Source organism: Bufo bufo, chromosome 8 (genome assembly GCF_905171765.1).
Source record: "Bufo bufo chromosome 8, aBufBuf1.1, whole genome shotgun sequence".
NCBI lineage: Eukaryota > Metazoa > Chordata > Amphibia > Anura > Bufonidae > Bufo > Bufo bufo.
In genome coordinates, this window is record NC_053396.1 from 226837166 (window position 1) to 226858477 (window position 21312).

The following is a 21312-nucleotide window of genomic DNA, read 5'->3' on the forward strand; positions in this document are numbered from 1 at the left end:
TCTACCATTACCACAGATGTATAACATCCAGCCTCTAGCCATGCAGTCTACCATTAGCACAGTGTATAACATCCAGCCTCTAGCCATGCAGTCTGCCATTACTACAGTGTATAACATCCAGCCTCTAGCCATGCAGTCTACCATTACCACAGGTGTATAACATCCAGCCTCTAGCCATGCAGTCTACCATTACCACAGTGTAAAACATCCAGTCTCTAGCCGTGCAGTCTGCCATTACCACAATGTATAACATCCAGCCTCTAGCCATGCAGTCTACCATTACCACAGTGTATAACATCCATCATCTAGCCGTGCAGTCTGCCATTACCACAATGTATAACATCCAGTCTCTAGACATGCAGTCTACCATTACCACAGGTGTATAACATCCAGCCTCTAGCCGTGCAGTCTACCATTACCACAGTGTATAATATCTAGTCACTAGCCATGCAGTCTGCCATTACCACAGTGTATAACATCCAGTCACTAGCCATGCAGTCTGCCATTACCACAGTGTATAACATCCAGCCTCTAGAAGTGCAGTCTACCATTACCACAGTGTATAACATCCAGCCTCTAGCCATGCAGTCTACCATTACCAGTGTATAACATCCAGCCTCTATCCATGTAGTCTACCATTACCACAGTGCATAACATCCAGCCTCTAGCCATGCAGTCTACCATTACCACAGTGTATAATATCCAGTCACTAGCCATGCAGTCTGCCATTACCATAGTGTATAACATCCAGCCTCTAGTCATGCAGTCTACCATTACCACAGTGTATAACATCCAGCCTCTAGTCATGCAGTCTACCATTACCACAGTGTATAACATCCAGCCTCTAGTCATGCAGTCTACCATTACCACAGTGTATAACATCCAGCCTCTAGTCATGCTGTCTACCATTACCACAGTGTATAACATCCAGCCTCTAGCCGTGCAGTCTACCATTACCACAGGTGTATAACATCCAGTCTCTAGCCGTGCAGTCTACCATTACCACAGTGTATAACATCCAGCCTCTAGCCGTGTAATCTACCATTACCACAGTGTATAACATCCAGCCTCTAGCCATGTAGTCTACCATTAGCACAGTGTATAACATCCAGGCCTGGACATGCAGTCTACCATTACCACAGTGTATAACATCCAGCCTCTAGCCGTGCAGTCTGCCATTACCACAGTGTATAACATCCAGCCTCTAGCCGTGCAGTCTGCCATTACCACAGTGTATAACATCCAGCCTCTAGCCATGCAGTCTACCATTACCACAGTGTATAACATCCAGCCTCTAGCCATGCAGTCTACCATTACCACAGTGTATAATATCCAGCCTCTAGTCATGCAGTCTACCATTACCATAGTGTATAACATCCAGCCTCTAGTCATGCAGTCTACCATTACAACAGTGTATAACATCCAGACTCTAGCCGTGCAGTCTACCATTACCACAGTGTATAACATCCAGCCTCTAGCCGTGCAGTCTACCATTACCATAGTGTATAACATCCAGCCTCTAGTCATGCAGTCTACCATTACAACAGTGTATAACATCCAGCCTCTAGTCATGCAGTCTACCATTACCACAGTGTATAACATCCAGCCTCTAGCCATGCAGTCTACCATTACCACAGTGTATAACATCCAGCCTCTAGCCGTGCAGTCTACCATTACCACAGTGTATAAGGAGCAGAGCGTGGGGACTTCCCCAGAGGAGCAGAGGGGGGACCTTACCAGAGGAGCAGAGGGGGGACCTGCTCCATATAAATGCCTATGGATGTAGGATGGGAGGTTATAAAGGCTCCTGGAGGTGGACTGTGGAGGGTAGAGGACTTCTCTCCATATAGTGTATATACGGTATATAGATGATGGCGGTGTTCTTTTTAAATTGCGCCATTTCCATCGATTTAACACGAGAAGAGCAAGAAAAGAAAATCACTTGATCTTGGCTGCAGGAATAATATCTTACAAGCGATAATCCGAGGAGGCGATTAACATGCGGCTCTGGACAAAGCGCTCCTCGTTACCTTTCCGCTCTTGCACGCAGCCTCTCATTAGGCATACCTGCTAATTTGCAGCCAAAAGTCTCCTTGTGAGGACCTAAGTGGTGGGAGGAGAAGAGGCTAAGAGCAAACACTGAGGAGAGGGTAATTGATATGTACGAGGGCAAGATGAGAGCACTCCGGCCGGAGAGAAGGGGCCGCCGTGGAAGAGGCGAGAGGTAATTACCAGGAGGACGGCACAGAGGCGGATTAATGTACAGATCCACGGCATCTACACCCCCCGAGAACCACAAACACCAGCATCTCACTGCTGAGACTTGTAGTTCTGCAGAAGCTGAAGGCTACAGAGACCATTTACATCCATCAAACCCAGAAGGAGGCATAAAGCAAAGCTTGGAACCGATCCTGGATCGGGGAGGGACAAGCATTGAATTTTATAATGTTCTGTAACAATCAAATCCTTTTCAAGATCTCTGGTTTCTGTCAGTAAGTGGGAGCATTCTTGTGAGTATCTAGCAGGTCTCACAGCTGAGATTCTGGCACAATTGCTTCCAGTCTAGCACCAGGTCCCAGCAAACCAATAAACCACTGCCATCAGGTCAAGGATCAGCGGAAGATACTGGTGGTGGAAACTGAAGCAGAATGTTAATTTCCCATTTTTAACGTTTATTTCCCAGATTCTGAGTTACTTTTTTGAGGGGGGGTCTGGATTTGACTGTTACATAAATGACACCTCTTCTTCCCTCATCTCCAAAAAACTGATGATAAAAGGGCTTAAAGACAAAGAAAGTCCTCCCAGCCATTATGCAAAACAAATGGAAGTCACATGACATTTCCCAGCCGCCGTGAAAGGACGCGGGTTGGTGAGGGGGGCGGTCGGGCAGAGCTCACTTCATGTAGCCCCAAAATTACCCCCTCCAGGGGCCACGCAGAGGATTCAATTTCTCCTACTCGTTCCCGTTTGATATTAAATTGTGTAGACGCAAGAATCAATCTTATTGAGAGTTTCCCTTTAAATCGTTACAAATTAACTTTTGCCGTGTACGACTTTGTCTCTAGTTTCACACAATTTAACTTAAAGGGAACCTGTCACCGGGATTCTGTGTATAGAGCTGAGGACATGGATTGCTAGATCACCGCTAGCACATCCGCAATACCCGGTCCCCATAGCTCTGTGTGCTTTTATTGTGTATAAAAAACGATTTGATACATATGCAAATTAACCTGAGATGAGTCAGAGCTTGAAAATATGACTCTTCTCTGGTCACACAAGTAAGATGTGACTCTTATGTTAATTTGCATATATATCAAATCGTTTTTTTTACACAATAAAAGCACACAGAGCTATGGGGACTGGGTATTGCGGATGTGCTAGCGGCCATCTAGCAACCCATGTCCTCAGCTCTATACCCAAAATCCCGGTGACAGCTTCCCTTTAATACAGAATGGTGTAATTAGCAAATATCCTGCATCCACCTGAAAAAAAGTTGTGAAGTCATGGCCGCTAGGGGTCTCACTTCCACCTACTTTGCAATCCACTGCCTGTTGTCAGGCAAGAGCCGTCCCTGGTAAAGACGGCTGAGAAACGGGGGGCGTCTCAGAGCTAGCGGAGGTCCGGAGCCCGACAGAAGCACCGTCTCCACACAGCTTTTGCAGAGCAGAGAAGCTCCGGTGTGTCATCACACTGGAGGTACTGGCTTCTGGCAGGCTGTTCCAGCATAGAATGCCGGGAATCAGCCGGACAAAAGCCGCTGCGCAATTCTCGGCAATGCCAGATCCAGAGAGCTCCAGCAAGTTGCTGCTAGTGTGAATCTAGCCTAAGTCTGATCTCCTCCTCTTCAGCTTTCTGAGCTCCATAGAAAACAAACATAGTGGGAAGTAAGGGAAGCGAGGTCACTGCATAGAGAACTGGCAGAATAAACAGAAGGGAGACGCCTCATGCTTGTGAGAGAAATGCATCTAGCTGTGCAAGTGAAACAGAGAACAACATGGCTGAGGAAGACAATAGAGAAGCCCAAAAAACACCTGTTCCTTCACAGTTCTGATTCTACAATGAAGCCCAGCCATTCGGCAGACGCTTTAATAAATACGACTTGAGCTTCATAGGACGGGGAATTTCTTGTCTTATCGTTGATTCACAATTAGTCGAGCGCTGGACATATTTCTCGGATACAACATCTAAATATTCAGCGATATACAAAATATTCTACAAAATCCTCCGTTCTGGCAGAAAAGTATCTGCTTCCATTTCTTCACTCGGAGATATTCTGTAGCTGGCGTTCCCGGGAGCCGCCGGCTGTATTGATGTCTGTGTGACGTGCAGTCAGCAGCGAGCACTTAACATCCCGCTCTTATTACGGCGATACTGCTGACTTTTATAGAGCGTGTGGCCACAGGACAAAGCTCATAATTAGCGGCCCCAGAAACAGCTTGTGGCTTTATATTACATGGAGGTAAAATTAAACTGGAATCAGAGTGGATTAGTTTTATCAAATAGGGAATAAGCTGTTAATTAACTCCCCACTGTAGCAATCTCGTCCTGAGCTGCAACTGTTATTAGCTCCAGATTAAACTGTTGAATTAATTTCCCACTTACTTACTATTTCAAGAGTTTTTAATTTACCTGGCAGCCGCTTTAATGGGAAATTGTATTAGTGCGCAGAAATTGTTTTTTTGGGAAGGGTAAACAGTTTGCGATAATGTTTATTAAGTCGTTTTGTTTGAGCAAAAATATAATTGCGGTTTTAATTAGTGGATGGTTGTTGGCGTATTAGGGCTGAGATTACATTATTGCTTTTCAGAGAGAACAATCAGTCAGGTAATCCCGTCGTTTAGAACCGATAGTAAATTCAAAAGCCGTGCGGTTGGGCTCGGTGCCGCCGACCGGAGACGCCTTCTGCCCGGTCCGCAAGGTGGGGTTAATGAAATAATAGTAATAATTGTAGCTGTTTGTTTCCATCTGACATAAAGAAAAAGCAAACAAGCCGAGAGGAAACAAAGAGGAAACAGAACAGTAAATATTTACACTTTGTAACCCGCGGAAGGGAACGCTCTGAATCCAGACTTGTTACATTGTAATGGCCGAGGACGACCTGCGCTTGTGCATGAGGTGCAGCCATTTTTTTTTTTGCTTAAAAAAATATCGTAAAGGTTCCTTACACACATGAATTTGGCTCTGGCAATCTTTTTACCTGTAAGCAGCAAAGGGTTTATTTTGGCCATGTTTTTTTTATACACAGTGTAGTTTTCCAGTTTACAGAAGTCACACATTTTGTCACAAGTGCAGCAAAATGTGCAAGTCCAACAAGATGGCCAGGGGAGGCCACGAGCGGGACCTCCATAGTCCGACTCTGAAAACTGGCTGCAGTAGAGTTCAGTTTTCTGCACACGGACAGCAGGCCATGCGTACGCAAAATACGGATACCGCCTGTGCACAAAACGGACAAGAATAGGACATGTTCCATTTTTTTGCAGGACATGTGGACATATCGGAGCAGAGCCATAGAAGCGCTCCACGTCCAATCCACAAATCTCCATACTGAGAAGGTGATTTCAAAAAGAAGCAACAAAGACAAAAAAAAAAGGCACCTATTGTGCAAAAAAAGGCAGGCAGCAAAAAAACACCCGTGTCCTGCATTTCACAGACCTTCATCTAACATCTGGAGCTCATGTTTTAAACGCAAATTATACAGTAAAAAACAGCCGTAAAAACATAAAAGTGCAGAAAAAATGGGGAATTTATCACCTAAGATAAAGTGAGAGCATGAAGCTAGGGGGCGCTGGAGAGCAGCCCAAAAATGGGGTTTAAAAGTGGAGCTCCATCTGCAATAATATATAGTAAGAAAAGAAAACTGGACCCAGAAAAGACCTGATAAATGGCGAACTACAATCCGGTATCTGCAGCAGTCTGGCTGGACAGGGGTTAACACTGCGGCCCAGCGGAACATGGCCCCTTAAATCGCCCTATTTAATCTATAAAAATGACTGGTTTTTTTATTAATGTAAAAACGTCAGAAGCCGTAATCCCCGCACCGACTCTATGGGGGGAAATTGACAGTTTTAATTTGCACGCAAAACATAAAAAAACATTCAATTTCAGCTTTTTCAATTAATTCCACTTTCCGATTTATGATTTTATTATTCAAGCAAAAAAAAAAGACGAGAATGGAAATTATCTAAAGACACATTGAGCCCGCCGCCCGCGCCAACTTTATGGCCGGTTTAATAAAAAAACTCATTTTAAAAATAATTGACGCAAAATGCCAAAAAACAAAAACAAAGCATAATTACTGATTTTGTAAATTACATTTTTTACGACGCGTTAGAAAAAGTAATTCTTAAAGTGAAAGCGAAACATAAAATAGAAAAAGTTGAGTTAATACAGAAATATGAGAAAATGGCACCAACACGGAACATAAACTTTTTATTCTGCATTAAAAATGTCAATTCAGACGCAGAACGGAGGAGAAAATCCAAATATTGTCCGATAGGAGCGGAATTACCAGGAAGATTTAGTCCTTTTAATTTCTTTCCACAGAAACTAACTTCTAGCAACAACAAAAAAATGATATTAACCCTTCCATATCCACAGGGCGATGCTAATGCTACTTACTGTCTGCTTTCTCCCTCCTTAGGCTTTACACTGCAGTTGTGCTCCTTTAGGCTACATCATTCATTAAAGACAACTCCAGCTTATCTGCAATGTCTGCGGGAGTATGAGGTAGTCTGAAATCCCCCTCTTGTCTCACTAGAGGTTCAGGCTGCTGCTCTGCTTCTTTTCCATACTTTACACTGCGGCTCTGAGACTGAAATAAAAAGGGGTTTTCTGAGATGTTAATACTGAGATGTTAATCTCCTCAGGATAGGTCATCAGTATGTGATCGGTGGACCCCCGCCGATCAGCAGTTCGAGAAGGTAGTGGCGCTGGCGGTAGCGCTGCAGCCTTCTCGCTGACTTCTCCAGGCCAAGTGATGATGCGTTCATCGGTCACATGGCCTGGGTGCAGCTCAGCCCCATAGAAGTGACCTCCACCAATCAGATACTGATGACCAATCCAGAGAACAGGCCATCAGTATAAAAATCTCCAAAAACCCTTTTAAGCTTTATTTGTGTAAATCTGGGCCGTCCCTTTAAAGGGGTACTCCGGTTATGTGAGGGTATCCTATCCACAGGACAGAGGATAACTATTATATCGGGGGGTCGAGCGCAGTTCTCTGCTGTTTCTGGGACTCCCATAGAAAGGATTGGAGCGGCCACGTGTATTTCTGACTACCTGCTCCGTTCATTTCTGGGGGCTCCACAGGGGTCGGGGCCCCATTCTCGTGATCACAGATCCAATAGTTATCCCATATCCTGTGGACAGGTATAACCGGAATACCCCTTTAAGATGATGGAACTGATACAATGTTGTCCCCATGTGATGTCTACATTAATACTGCAATGTACTGCACCTGAGGTACAAGCAGCGCCTCCCACACGCGCCGCCGCTTATCACCACCATCTACTTATTTGTTATAGAGATAAAGTGAAAGACTGGAACTAATAAGAGCGGCCTCAGTCTGCAGGGCGAGCGGACGGGACGGTCGCTGGACATGGTGGACACGGTACACGACAGGTGTGCATCAATTCACTCCTCGTGTTCCCTCTGCTACATCTGTACAAAACGCAGCAGCAGCCGGACATGAAGCATCCTGACCCCGAGACCATTAATGGGGCGACAGGGGAAACCTCTGCATCTCAATGACACGACCCAGACCCTCACCCAATCTCACGACCCTCACCCAATCACATGACCCTCACCCAATCACACGACCCGTCCCTCACCCAATCACACGACCCGTCCCTCACCCAATCACACGACCCGTCCCTCACCCAATCACACGACCCGTCCCTCACCCAATCACACGACCCAGACCCTCACCCAAATCACACGACCCGTCCCTCACCCAATCACACGACCCAGACCCTCACCCAAATCACACGACCCAGACCCTCACCCAAATCACACGACCCAGACCCTCACCCAAATCACACGACCCAGACCCTCACCCAAATCACACGACCCAGACCCTCACCCAATCACACGACCCGACCCTCACCCAATCTCACGACCCTCACCCAATCACACAACCCGACTCTCCCCCAATCACGCGACCCGGACCTTACCCAATCACGCGACCCGGACCTCATCCAATCACACGACCCAAACCTCAGCCAATCACACGACCCTCACCCAATCACACAACCCGACTCTCCCCCAATCACGCGACCCGGACCTTACCCAATCACACGACCCGACCCAACCCCAATCACACGACCCATCCCTCACCCAATCTCACGACCCTCACCCAATCACACAACCCGACTCTCCCCCAATCACGCGACCCGGACCTCATCCAATCACACGACCCAAACCTCAGCCAATCACACGACCCTCACCCAATCACACAACCCGACTCTCCCCCAATCACGCGACCCGGACCTTACCCAATCACGCGACCCGGACCTCATCCAATCACACGACCCAAACCTCAGCCAATCACACGACCCTCACCCAATCACACGACCCGACTCTCCCCCAATCATGCGACCCGACCCTCACCCAATAACACGACCCAACCCTCACCCAATCACACGACCCTCACCCAATCACACGACCCTCACCCAATCACACGACCCGACTCTCCCCCAATCATGCGACCCGACCCTCACCCAATCACACGACCCTCACCCAATCACACGACCCGACCCTCACCCAATCACGCGACCCGACCCTCACCCAATCACAACTTGAACTTAAGGATACAATGTGGCCGCAGTCAGTGACAACAAATCCCAGTGTGCAGCGACTGCATAAATACGAGGCCTTAAAGAGAAATGACACCATTTATTTTTTACTAATTTCCTAATTTAGTACAAACTGATCCCTGATTATTCTGGATGCAGAGGAGTCCTGAATGAACTGATGTGAAGCCGGGCGCTGGGGGCAGGAAGCTTCAGATTGTGCTGGGAATTCCCGCTCTGAGAGAGGGAAGGAGCTGCAAAATCCAAAGTTGTAACACAAGTGACAGACCGTCTGTTCTGCTTTATTAAAGGGGTTTAGACACTGATGACCCTTCCTTAGAGGAAGTGGGGACCCCCTTCATTGTAGACACAGGCAGAGTGCACCTTGTACTGCACCTCGTCCTAATCAAGTGCACTGGACACCCTGCAAACCAGACACAGCTGCCTGTGTGCACAGAGAGGGGACGGGGTGCCCCCACAGATCACACATTATAGTAACCTGTGCACAGTCCTGACCCTTTGGGGGCAGTGTGATTTGGAGGCTATTCTCAGGTGCGGTTACGCAGGACCCGGACATACTTCTGCAGACAGTATAGGGGGACTATTTTGGCAGCGTTGGGCCCCCTGGTGGACAGAGCGTTACCCGATTCTCTGCAGATCTGGGACACTTTGCTTTGATTGTACCTCAGCTGCAGGGAATGAATGGAAAACCTCCCACTTCATCCACCGATAATTCCTGAGCTTCTTCATGTGGGTAACATATGGATCCTGGGGGCCCCATCCCCCGCAGCGTTCACCAGGGGTTTAAATACATTTCATAGAAGGGGCCGTGACAGAAAACATCTAAAACTGGCCCTGTCCTGGGGTCCTGCACCCCTATCCTGCGGGCGGCTGCTGTATAGGGGACATCATGAAGTGTAAGCTCTGGGGAACCCAGAAAGAAAGATGTCACAACGCCCTGTGACCTACAAGCACAACATTCCTACAATAAACCTGCTACAATGTATCAGCGCAGGGTTTGTTACAATCGTCTCCGATTTTATCAGGTCCAGACAATCCTTTGTGAGCTGAGAACTCCTGACCCTGCACTGATACATTGTAACAAACCTCAGATGCAGCACTACACCAGCCCAATCATATCCTAGCAATGTGCCATGGCTTTACAGGATGGGAAGACCCCTTTAAGTGTCCCTTTAAGACAATCTCGTGTCCTGGGGATGGGGGGCATCGTCTCTGCCGCCAGATTTACTGGGGGGTGAAACGTGTCATTTATGTCTCATGTGGCAGGAGGAGAAAACATAAAAGCAATGCCCATGACGATAATGTAATAACGGCCGGGCAGCCATGATTAGCGCTTCGCGTGGCGCTGATCTCCGGAGCGCCGCCTGCCCTCATTCCGCCGGCCGTGACTGTCGGAGTGGCGGGATTAACAAGTGTTTAAGTGAAGTCCTAGTGGGAAACATGAAGAAATTGTTTAATGAGACATAACCCCAGAGGGAGCAGCACCAGCTCTGCTACATCCGGCTGCAGACAAGGCTCCTTACTCCACTAATATTACAAACATCTTAAAGGGCCAGCGTCCAATCCTATGTCACTAAAGCCTAATCACTGTATTATGAACAGTTCTGCAACCTTTCTAATAGACTTTGCTTTATTTCTTCACCATCATCAAGAGCTCTGCTTGCCGACAGTGAATGGAAATATCCTTGTTCACATCCAGAGGCTAAAAACGGATTCAGGCCTAAAACTTCTGACACTGGAGGCTTTGTTAGCAGTCTGGACAATCTTCTGTGAAATAGACCTAGCAACAACCTGTCGCCAAAAGCGTGAAAGACGATCGCAGAGTCCGCATCCGGACATCTGCCGCGCACCCGCTTCTTATTTTATGCATTTCAAAAATGTAATTCCATTTTATGCTCGTAATGACAATGGCTAATTGAATCAAATCAAATAATTACAAAAAAAAGGTGACTCCCCCCCCCTCCCTGCGGCTGATGTTTATATGTACAGTGATTCGCCAGTCACACACCAAATCCTCAGTGTATCGTAACGTGAGCTGACGATCAGCGGCAACGCACGGGAAAATACCGGAGGAACCCCCAACATACAGAGGAAAGATAATCCCCTATAGATAGAGAGAAAATATAATCCCCCAAAGAGAGAAAATATAATCCCCTATAGAGAGAAAATATAATCCCCTATAGAGAGAAAATATAATCCCCTATAGAGAGAAAATATAATCCCCCATAGAAAGAGAGAAAATATAATCCCCTATAGAAAGAGAGAAAATATAATCCCCTATAGAAAGAGAGAAAATATAATCCCCTATAGAAAGAGAGAAAATATAATCCCCTAGAGATAGAGAGAATATAATCCCCTATAGATAATGAGAATATAATCCCCTATAGAGAGAGAAAATATAATCCCCTATAGAGAGAAAATATAATCCCCCATAGAGAGAGAAAATATAATCCCCTATAGAGAGAAAATATAATCCCCTATAGATAGAGAGAAAATATAATCTCCTATAGAGAGATAATATAATCCCCTATAGAGAGAAAATATAATCCCCTATAGAGAGAAAATATAATCCCCTGTAGAGAGAAAATATAATCCCCTATAGAGAGAAAATATAATCCCCTGTAGAGAGAAAATATAATCCCCTATAGAGAGATAATATAATCCCCTATAGAGAGAAAATATAATCCCCTATAGAAAGAGAGAAAATATAATCCCCTAGAGATAGAGAGAATATAAACCCCTATAGATAATGAGAATATAATCCCCTATAGAGAGAGAAAATATAATCCCCTATAGAGAGAAAATATAATCCCCCATAGAGAGAGAGAAAATATAATCCCCTATAGAGAGAAAATATAATCCCCTATAGAGAGAAAATATAATCCCCTATAGATAGAGAGAAAATATAATCTCCTATAGAGAGAAAATATAATCCCCTATAGAGAGAAAATATAATCCCCTATAGAGAGAAAATATAATCCCCTATAGAGAGAAAACATAATCCCCTATATAGAGAAAATACAATCCCCTATAGAAAGAGAGAAAATATAATCCCCTATAGAAAGAGAGAAAATATAATCCCCTATAGAAAGAGAGAAAATATAATCCCCTAGAGATAGAGAGAATATAAACCCCTATAGATAATGAGAATATAATCCCCCATAGAGAGAGAAAAATTATCCCCTATAGAGAGAAAATATAATCCCCTATAGAGAGAAAATATAATCCCCTATAGAAAGAGAGAAAATATAATCCCCTATAGAGAGAAAATATAATCCCCTAAAGCAGGAATGGCCAACCTGCGGCTCTCCAGCTGTCGTAAAACTACAACTCCCAGCATGCTCAGACTGCTTACAGCTACCAGCCTACAGCAGGGCATGGTGGGAGTTGTAGTTTTACAACAGCTGGAGAGACGCAGGTTGGCCATCCCTGCCCGATAGAGAGAAGCTATAATCCCCTATAGGTGGCTGCCATTATAGAGCCCATAGGGGCAGTACATCAGTTTTCCACAAAATATAGATAAAATATACATCTACACAATGTTACGTCCCTTATCACTTGTATTACGTGTCAGTCTTTACTGCAATTCTGGCATTCTATTCCAGTTTAAAATGTGCCAGAGGGGGGAATGTGGGAGAAAATGTAAACGCTGCTTCCACATATCCGCCATTGTACGTGAGAATTAGCAGTAAAATGAATATTAAATGAAAGAGAATGACATTAAAAAAAATAATAATAAAAAAGTACATTTCCAGCTAAGTGAAGGCTTGACTTATCCGAAGTGGCAGCTCCGACGCCGGAGGCACTGAATTCGTTGTGCCACTCGATAATTTGACTGATTCACTCGAGTAACCAGAAGAGGACATTTTCTGCCTGATTTCAGAGTAATCAAGTCACCTGCTCCTACAATCGCCGGGGCCAAGTCAATTGCTCTCCGCTGAGCGTGGAGAGGACGGCGGCGCGTTCTGCAGAAGTGCGCAGTGAAGTAAGACGGCGCCGGCCTCACTCCAGGGCTGTTCAGCCGCTAAAGTCATTTTTAGAGGTTTCTAGCAATAATGACAATGAGCAGGGGGTGACCACCATGTACGGAGCTTATCTTACAGGTATCGCCTGCTCCTGGGAGATCAGCGGCGCCTGCAATCCTTACATGTAATGTAAGAGCAGGATTCCTCTGGGATATTACACAGCTGCTGCTTTGTTACAGTGACTCTAAAATAATACACCAAACAACCCTGTGCAGACCTGTGTGTCTCCATGGTGACAGATTACATATGATCCCTATGATTACTTGCTCAGATTAGGTGGGACTATGCTAGGGGCTGGGGAGAGCAGGACAAACATAACTTTTATCAGGAGTAGTGTGAATAGGAAGTGTTTTATCTGCAAGTGCCCGGGAGGCGGAGCTTCACAGTGATGCGCTCTCTGCATTGATTTGCTTCACAGCCCCTGTGAGTGATGGCTGTAACATCCAACCATAAGACACTACAGCTGTGAGCAGAGGGGGAGGGGCTGTGAGGCAAATCAATGCAGAGGGCAGGTCACAGTGAAGCTCCGCCTCCTGGCAGAATAAAACTTCATATACTCACTACTCCTGAGGAAAAAAGCTTTCGAAAAGGTATGTTTCTCCTGCTCCCTGCAGCACTGTCAGCAGTTTGGTCAAGACTGCTGACAGACTCCCGTTAAGTGCAGTCTATTAGAAAGCTGCAGAACTTTGAGAACGTGAGGAATGACACACTCCTTTAAACTTACAGTTTTCAATATCTCTGCTTGCTGATACTCATTGTAATAATACCCATGTACTGTATTATGCAGAAGCTAAAAACCAGTACAGACTTGATACTTCTCACAGATGAAGGTTTGTCACAATTGTCTCCAGACAACACCTCTGTGAGCTGAACAGCCTGATACATTGTAGCAAACGACCAGGACAGATGACAACGTTTCTCAACATCACATGGAGATTTCACTAGAAAGGTCTGAATTTCAGTAATGTCTTCCACCCCGTGACCCCGGACTCGGAGCGCCCGTGTAAGGCCGAGGTGAAAACGCCATTAACTAATGAGCTTGAACCGCGCGGTTCTGACTCAGGCTCGTATCGAGATATTTTCTACTTGACATATGTTCCTGTGAATCATCAAGAACAAGGGGTGGAGGCCGAGGAGCGGGCGATGCAGGTCCACCAGCAGAGCGGAAGGTGACCTTGCCGAATAGAGGCTGGACGTTGCATATACGGAAGAATAGAATGCGAGTGGTTATTACCTCCAAGACTGCCAGGCCATAACTGGAATCATCACCTTCACCAACACTTCTCCTCATCAGTGGCTGACTCTCCATGTACCAATATTGTTCTATGGATTGAATCTTCTACTATACTCCAATCACCTCCAGAGCTGCATCCACTATTCTACCAGGATCTATTAAAAACAGGCTGTGACATGCCTCATTGATGCTAGTAACCACAGCGCAGACTTATAAATGCAGCTCTGGATGTAACTGGAGTAGAAGACATGATACTACTAGGAACCACTTCTACCAACAGGTTAAGGTGGGCACTTTTTTTTTGAAGATTTTTAACCCCTTCTTTACACTTCCTTCAATCAGAACTCAATAGTCTGCAAGTCCAATAGTCTGGAATCCATCGATGAAACTGTAGAACCTGACTACACGGAGTTGTCAGTAGTCTGTCACCATGGAGACAGGATCATCTGTAAAGGGGCTGCATACTCTGAGGGGGGAGGGGTTTAGAATGAAGACTGGATACAAACTTGCTTTATTTTATAGAAATTTCAGCAAGAAGAATCAGCTTCTGGATTGTGAAGCGCTGCGGGATAATGGAAACATTATTATTAATATTTAAATAATTGCCAAAATATCTTGTTGATCTTCTGTATCTCACTCTGGACGTTCGCTAATCCCTCCAATAATCCGGGACATCTGCTAATCTGGCTCCACAGGGGCTGGACTATTGGAATTTTACCGCCTGAGCATGGCTTCACGGTAGTTTAGGTAAACCCCTATGTGACCCTGGAAGGATCAACTGCACAAAATCCGGAGATTTCCTCTCCATGTGGCCATATGTCAGCGTGGCCTCAGGGACACGCCGTATACACAGCGCAGGAGAAACGTCCTATCTGCGGCACGCTTCATCAGGGGATGAACATATGGTTCCTCCACAATATCCCTCATTCTTATGGACTCTCTAAAACCTCCGAGATGTCTCCGCCGCTCACAAAGTCACCGCCACTGGAAGCGTTAATTAACAGCTCCTTGTGACTCGCCATATGCCGCGCCATATATAACATTTATGAGGAGCGAAATTTATGCTATTTGTGCATCCGGACTTAATCAACCTAAATCAATTCCAGCCAGGACTCGTGCAGCATATAAAAAAAATAAAAAAAAGTCCTTTCTGTAGGGAAAAAAAAACAAACACGTTACGCTTGTAACCACCGAGAGCAGCCGCCATGGAAAACGGTCATGTCGGACAGGAGGCGGGGCCGTCATAGGGTAATGTCGGACAGGAGGCGGGGCCGTCATAGGGTCATGTCGAACAGGAGGCGGGGCCGTCATAGGGTCATGTCGGACAGGAGGCAGGGCCGTCATAGGGTCATGTCGGACAGGAGGCAGGGCCGTCATAGGGTCATGTCGGACAGGAGGCGGGGCCGTCAAAGGGTCATGTCGGACAGGAGGCGGGGCCGTCATAGGGTCATGTCGGACAGGAGGCGGGGCCGTCATAGGGTCATGTCGGACAGGAGGCGGGGCCGTCATAGGGTCATGTCGGACAGGAGGCGGGGCCGTCATAGGGTCATGTCGGACAGGAGGCAGGGCTGTCATAGGGTCATGTCGGACAGGAGGCGGGGCTGTCATAGGGTCATGTCGAACAGGAGGCAGGGCCGTCATAGGGTCATGTCGGACAGGAGGCGGGGCCATCATAGGGTCATATCTGACAGGAGGGGGGCTGTCATAGGGTCATGTCGGACAGGAGGCGGGGCCGTCATAGGGTCATAACGAACAGGAGGCGGGGCCGTCATAGGGTCATGGCCTGCTGTATACTATAGTGTAGTCCGACACTGGATCTATCAGAGCACATCAGCCGTCACTCAGCTTTTCCAGAGTCCTGATGGCCAATTGGGGAGGCGGGGATATCGCCAGGTCACATACAGCATGTCCGCCAGGAGGTCGGTGTAATGGCAGCCACTTGGGTGGACACACATCTCTCCCTGAAACCAAGACAGGTCGCATTCAGGATGGAAATTTGCTACAATGTATCAGTCCAGATTGAGGATATTTCGCTCTTAATCATTAACTACACTGGACACAAATCACAACCTGTGAGAAGTATTAACATGTGTTCCATTCACTGACATGGTGAAAGTTTCAGAACTGATGATTCCACAGCGATTATGCTTTATTTACAGAAGACGTGACCGTCCCTTTAATTTAACTCTTTCCCCAGATCCAAGCAGATAGAATGTAACAATATCTCCAGATACTTACAGATTCCTTGCGTTCTCTGCGTCTTGGAGGCGATGACCGCCCGGCGGATGGGGGTCAGCGGTGACATCACATGTTACATATCACAAAAGAACTGTCTGCGTTATTTCAATGTTACAATCTGCCATTTCCCCCGGAGACGCGGCGGTCAGTGAATGGGGTGGTATCGGATTCTGTCGATTTTTAGATTACGCTGTTTTGGGGACAGAGCAGATGGGACGTCATGCACCATACGAGGCGTCATCTATCACCGTGACAATGCGCAGGTTCCTCGCCATCCGCTCACCGCAGGGGGAAGGACGAGATTCAGGTCTGCGGCGGGCTTAGACGGACGAGTGACGGTTGGCAGCGGTTCTGCCGCTTGTTAATTTAATCATATTAATTCATTACTTGTACACATCAGAGGAGATGTCACATCTAAAGCTTCGGAGGATCCCACAAGGAGGAGGACATGACGGTCACCTGCCGGGAGACATCCGATGATGGAACGGACAGGCGGCCGGGGGAGGGGAGGCAATCAGATGATACAAAATGAAAAAACGCAGAGTGTTACAACAGAATCTTTGCCAAACCTCGGGCTGATCCTTCATTAACACCTCAGAGATATTAAAGCCCCCAAGATAGCAAGACACGGAAAACCGCCACAGCGGCATCATCACCGATGACATCACAGGGTGTATTATACGTCACCACATCCATTCACTGCCTGAGAACGACCCACAGTCTGCGCCAAACACTCCTAGAATGTGTCTGAGGACTTAGAAGATCATTATAGCGCAAGAGCAGCATTCCTCAGACAACCCAGTGCAGACACTGGAAAAGCAGAGAAGATTTCAGCTCTGAAGCCTGCAGTACAGTGAGTGCAGCTCTTGAGTATAATACAGCATGTAACTCAGGATCAGAACAGGATAAGTAATGTATGTACATAGTGACTGCACCAGCAGAATAGTGAGTGCAGCTCTGGAGTATAATACAGGATGTAACTCAGGATCAGAACAGGATAAGTAATGTATGTACACAGTGACTGCACCAGCAGAATAGTGAGTGCAGCTCTGGAGTATAATACAGGATGTAACTCAGGATCAGTACAGGATAAGTAATGTATGTACACAGTGACTGCACCAGCAGAATAGTGAGTGCAGCTCTGGAGTATAATACAGGATGTAACTGAGGATCAGAACAGGATAAGTAATGTATGTACACAGTGACTGCACCAGTAGAATAGTGAGTGCAGCTCTGGAGTATAATACAGGATGTAACTGAGGATCAGCACAGGATAAGTAATGTATGTACACAATGACTGCACCAGCAGAATAGTGAGTGCAGCTCTGGCGTATAATACAGTATGTAACTTAGGATCAGTACAGGATAAGTAATGTATGTACACAGTGACTGCACCAGCAGAATAGTGAGTGCAGCTCTGGAGTATAATACAGTATGTAACTCAGGATCAGTACAGGATAAGTAATGTATGTACACAGTGACTCCACCAGCAGAATAGTGAGTGCAGCTCTGGAGTATAATACAGGATGTAACTCAGGATCAGTACGGGATAAGTAATGTATGTACACAGTGACTGCACCAGCAGAATAGTGAGTGCAGCTCTGGAGTATAATACAGGATGTAACTCAGGATCAGTACGGGATAAGTAATGTATGTACACAGTGACTGCACCAGCAGAATAGTGAGTGCAGCTCTGGAGTATAATACAGGATGTAACTCAGGATCAGTACAGGATATGTAATGTATGTACACAGTGACTGCACCAGCAGAATAGTGAGTGCAGCTCTGGAGTATAATACAGGATGTAACTCAGGATCAGTACAGGAGATGTAATGTATGTACACAGTGACTGCACCAGCAGAATAGTGAGTGCAGCTCTGGAGTATAATACAGGGTTTAACTCAGGATCAGTACAGGATAAGTATTGTATGTACACAGTGTCTGCACCAGCAGAATAGTGAGTGCAGCTCTGGAGTATAATACAGGATGTAACTCAGGATCAGTACAGGATAAGTAATGTATGCACACAGTGACTGCACCAGCAGAATAGTGAGTGCAGCTCTGGAGTATAATACATGATGTAACTCAGTATCAGTACGGGATAAGTAATGTATGTACACAGTGACTGCACCAGCAGAATAGTGAGTGCAGCTCTGGAGTATAATACAGGATGTAACTCAGGATCAGTACGGGATAAGTAATGTATGTACACAGTGACTGCACCAGCAGAATAGTGAGTGCAGCTCTGGAGTATAATACAGGATGTAACTCAGGATCAGTACAGGATATGTAATGTATGTACACAGTGACTGCACCAGCAGAATAGTGAGTGCAGCTCTGGAGTATAATACAGGATGTAACTCAGGATCAGTACAGGATAAGTAATGTATGTACACAGTGACTCCACCAGCAGAATAGTGAGTGCAGCTCTGGAGTATAATACAGGATGTAACTCAGGATCAGTCCAGGATAAGTAATGTATGTACACAGTGACTGCACCAGCAGAATAGTGAGTGCAGCTCTGAGGTATAATACAGGATGTAACTCAGGATCAGTACAGGATAAGTATTGTATGTACACAGTGTCTGCACCAGCAGAATAGTGAGTGCAGCTCTGGAGTATAATACAGGATGTAACTCAGGATCAGTACAGGATAAGTAATGTATGCACACAGTGACTGCACCAGCAGAATAGTGAGTGCAGCTCTGGAGTATAATACATGATGTAACTCAGTATCAGTACAGGATAAGTAATGTATGTACACAGTGACTGCACCAGCAGAATAGTGAGTGCAGCTCTGAAGTATAATATAGGATTTATCTCAGGATCAGTACAGGATAAGTAATACTAATGTATATACACAGTAACTGCACCAGCAGAATAGTGAGTGCAGCTCTGGAGTATAATACATGATGTAACTCAGTATCAGTACAGGATTAAGTAATGTAATGTATGTACACAGTGACTGCACCAGCAGAATAGTGAGTGCAGCTCTGGAGTATAATATAGGATGTAACTCAGGATCAGTACAGGATAAGTAATGTATGTACACAGTGACTGCACCAGCAGAATAGTGAGTGCAGCTCTGGAGTATAATACAGGATGTAACTCAGGATCAGTACAGGATAAGTAATGTATGTACACAGTGACTGCACCAGCAGAATAGTGAGTGCAGCTCTGGAGTATAATACAGGATGTAACTCAGGATCAGTACAGGATAAGTAATGTATGTACACAGTGACTGCACCAGCAGAATAGTGAGTGCAGCTCTGGAGTATAATACAGGGTGTAACTCAGGATCAGTACGGGATAAGTAATGTATGTACACAGTGACTGCACCAGCAGAATAGTGAGTGCAGCTCTGGAGTATAATACAGGGTGTAACTCAGGATCAGTACGGGATAAGTAATGTATGTACACAGTGACTGCACCAGCAGAATAGTGAGTGCAGCTCTGGAGTATAATACAGGGTATATGTCAGGACATTTCTGTCCTCTACACAACAACTCTGTTTATAGATCAAAAAGCTGTAAATTAACCAAATGGAGGGAAGATAATAAGATTTGCTTTATATTCTTCTGCATGATCAGCACAAGGGTCTTTTCTGTGTAGTCGGAGGATGATACAATGTCACATTCTAGTTTATAGTCACTGCACTGATACATTGTATTCTAGCAGCACCTTCATTATTGTGTCTCCATATACAGAGCTAATGTTGTAGAATTCGGGGCGTCTGGACCCCGGTTATGACCGTCACCTCTGCACCCCCATAGCTCCACCACTCATCTGTATGAGTTACTCCAAATTCACCAGAGAACCTCACCCCTCCCTCCATCATGTGGAACAGATATGACTCCTCAGTCAGATATCATTAAATCAGTGGATGATGGGAGTGATCGGATGAGTGTTTAATGGATTTTATTACCTGTGTGGGAGATCAGTCCGGGAGACAAGAGGCTCTGGACCCCGTGCGGCAGCAGACGAGCGTTCTCCTGGATGGCGACTCCCAGCGATCGCTTTGGGGGCCTCCCAGGCCTGGAGCTGTGGGGACACAATGGACAGCAATGAGTGAACCCCTATAGGATCCTATACGTTCTGCCTCCACAGAGAATACAATGTGAACGAGGCTCAATCACTGCGTAATAAAAGGAAGCAATCAATGAACAAAAACATGAAACAGTCAATGAATGGAAACAATTCCAGGGGATAAAACACCAGCACACCTCGTCCTGCTCACACCGCTCCGCACGCACTACAACGCATCGATCCTCTGTGAGCTGGACACATCCCCGCACAATGCTTCTCACAGCTGAGGGTTTGTTATAGTTGTATCCAGTTTAGACAGGAGGCAAAATGACTTCATACTGGTCTAGGCCAGGGGTCTGCAACCTTTGGCACTCCAGATGCTGTGCAACTACAACTCCTAGCAGGCATCTTGCTCGGCTGTTTTGTAACTTGTAACTGAAGTGAAAAAAGGACCCTGGGAGTTGTAGTTCAGAACAGCAGGAGCGCCGGAGGTTGCTGATCCCTGGTCTACACTAATTCACTAAAACAAAGCCTCAGAGTTGGATGTAAGCAATGAATATTTCCTTCAACAAAAGCAAGCGGAGATCTTGAAGATAATGAGAAAATGAAGCACAAAGTTCCAGAACCTTTGATTCTATAATGATTGGGACTTTTTACATAAAAGTAGAAAACTCCTTACACAAAAAGATTCCATTTCTTAGTTACTGAACTGTTTCAGGAGGAGAGGGGCCCTTTACCAAAGACAAGTGGGCCCCTCTACCAGCAGAGATCAGAATCAGTGTGATGGGGCGGAGCCCTGTGGAGGGGGTGGGGCTACCCAGGGCTGGGCCCGCCCCTCTCCCCATACACCATGTCAGCCTGGGCCGGCTCCCGCCTCCTCTGCTCAGATCTTGGATCCTCAGGGATGATTTGTATCAATTTGTTACTGAGTGATTTCAATGTGAAGATTTAACAATCCAGAAGATATTACGCTGCGCGG

General features: G+C 46.0%; 1 protein-coding gene across 4 annotated transcripts in view; it reads right to left on the minus strand.

Moving 5' to 3' along the window:
- The window catches only part of DACH2 (dachshund family transcription factor 2), a 330161-nt gene that overhangs the window by 176669 nt on the left and 132180 nt on the right, over positions 1-21312 (minus strand). For all 4 annotated transcript variants that reach the window (XM_040442443.1, XM_040442441.1, XM_040442440.1 and 1 more), the window contains exon 2: positions 20233-20348. In XM_040442443.1, the coding sequence (XP_040298377.1) occupies positions 20233-20348 (116 nt within the window). The remainder of the gene's footprint in view (positions 1-20232; positions 20349-21312) is intronic.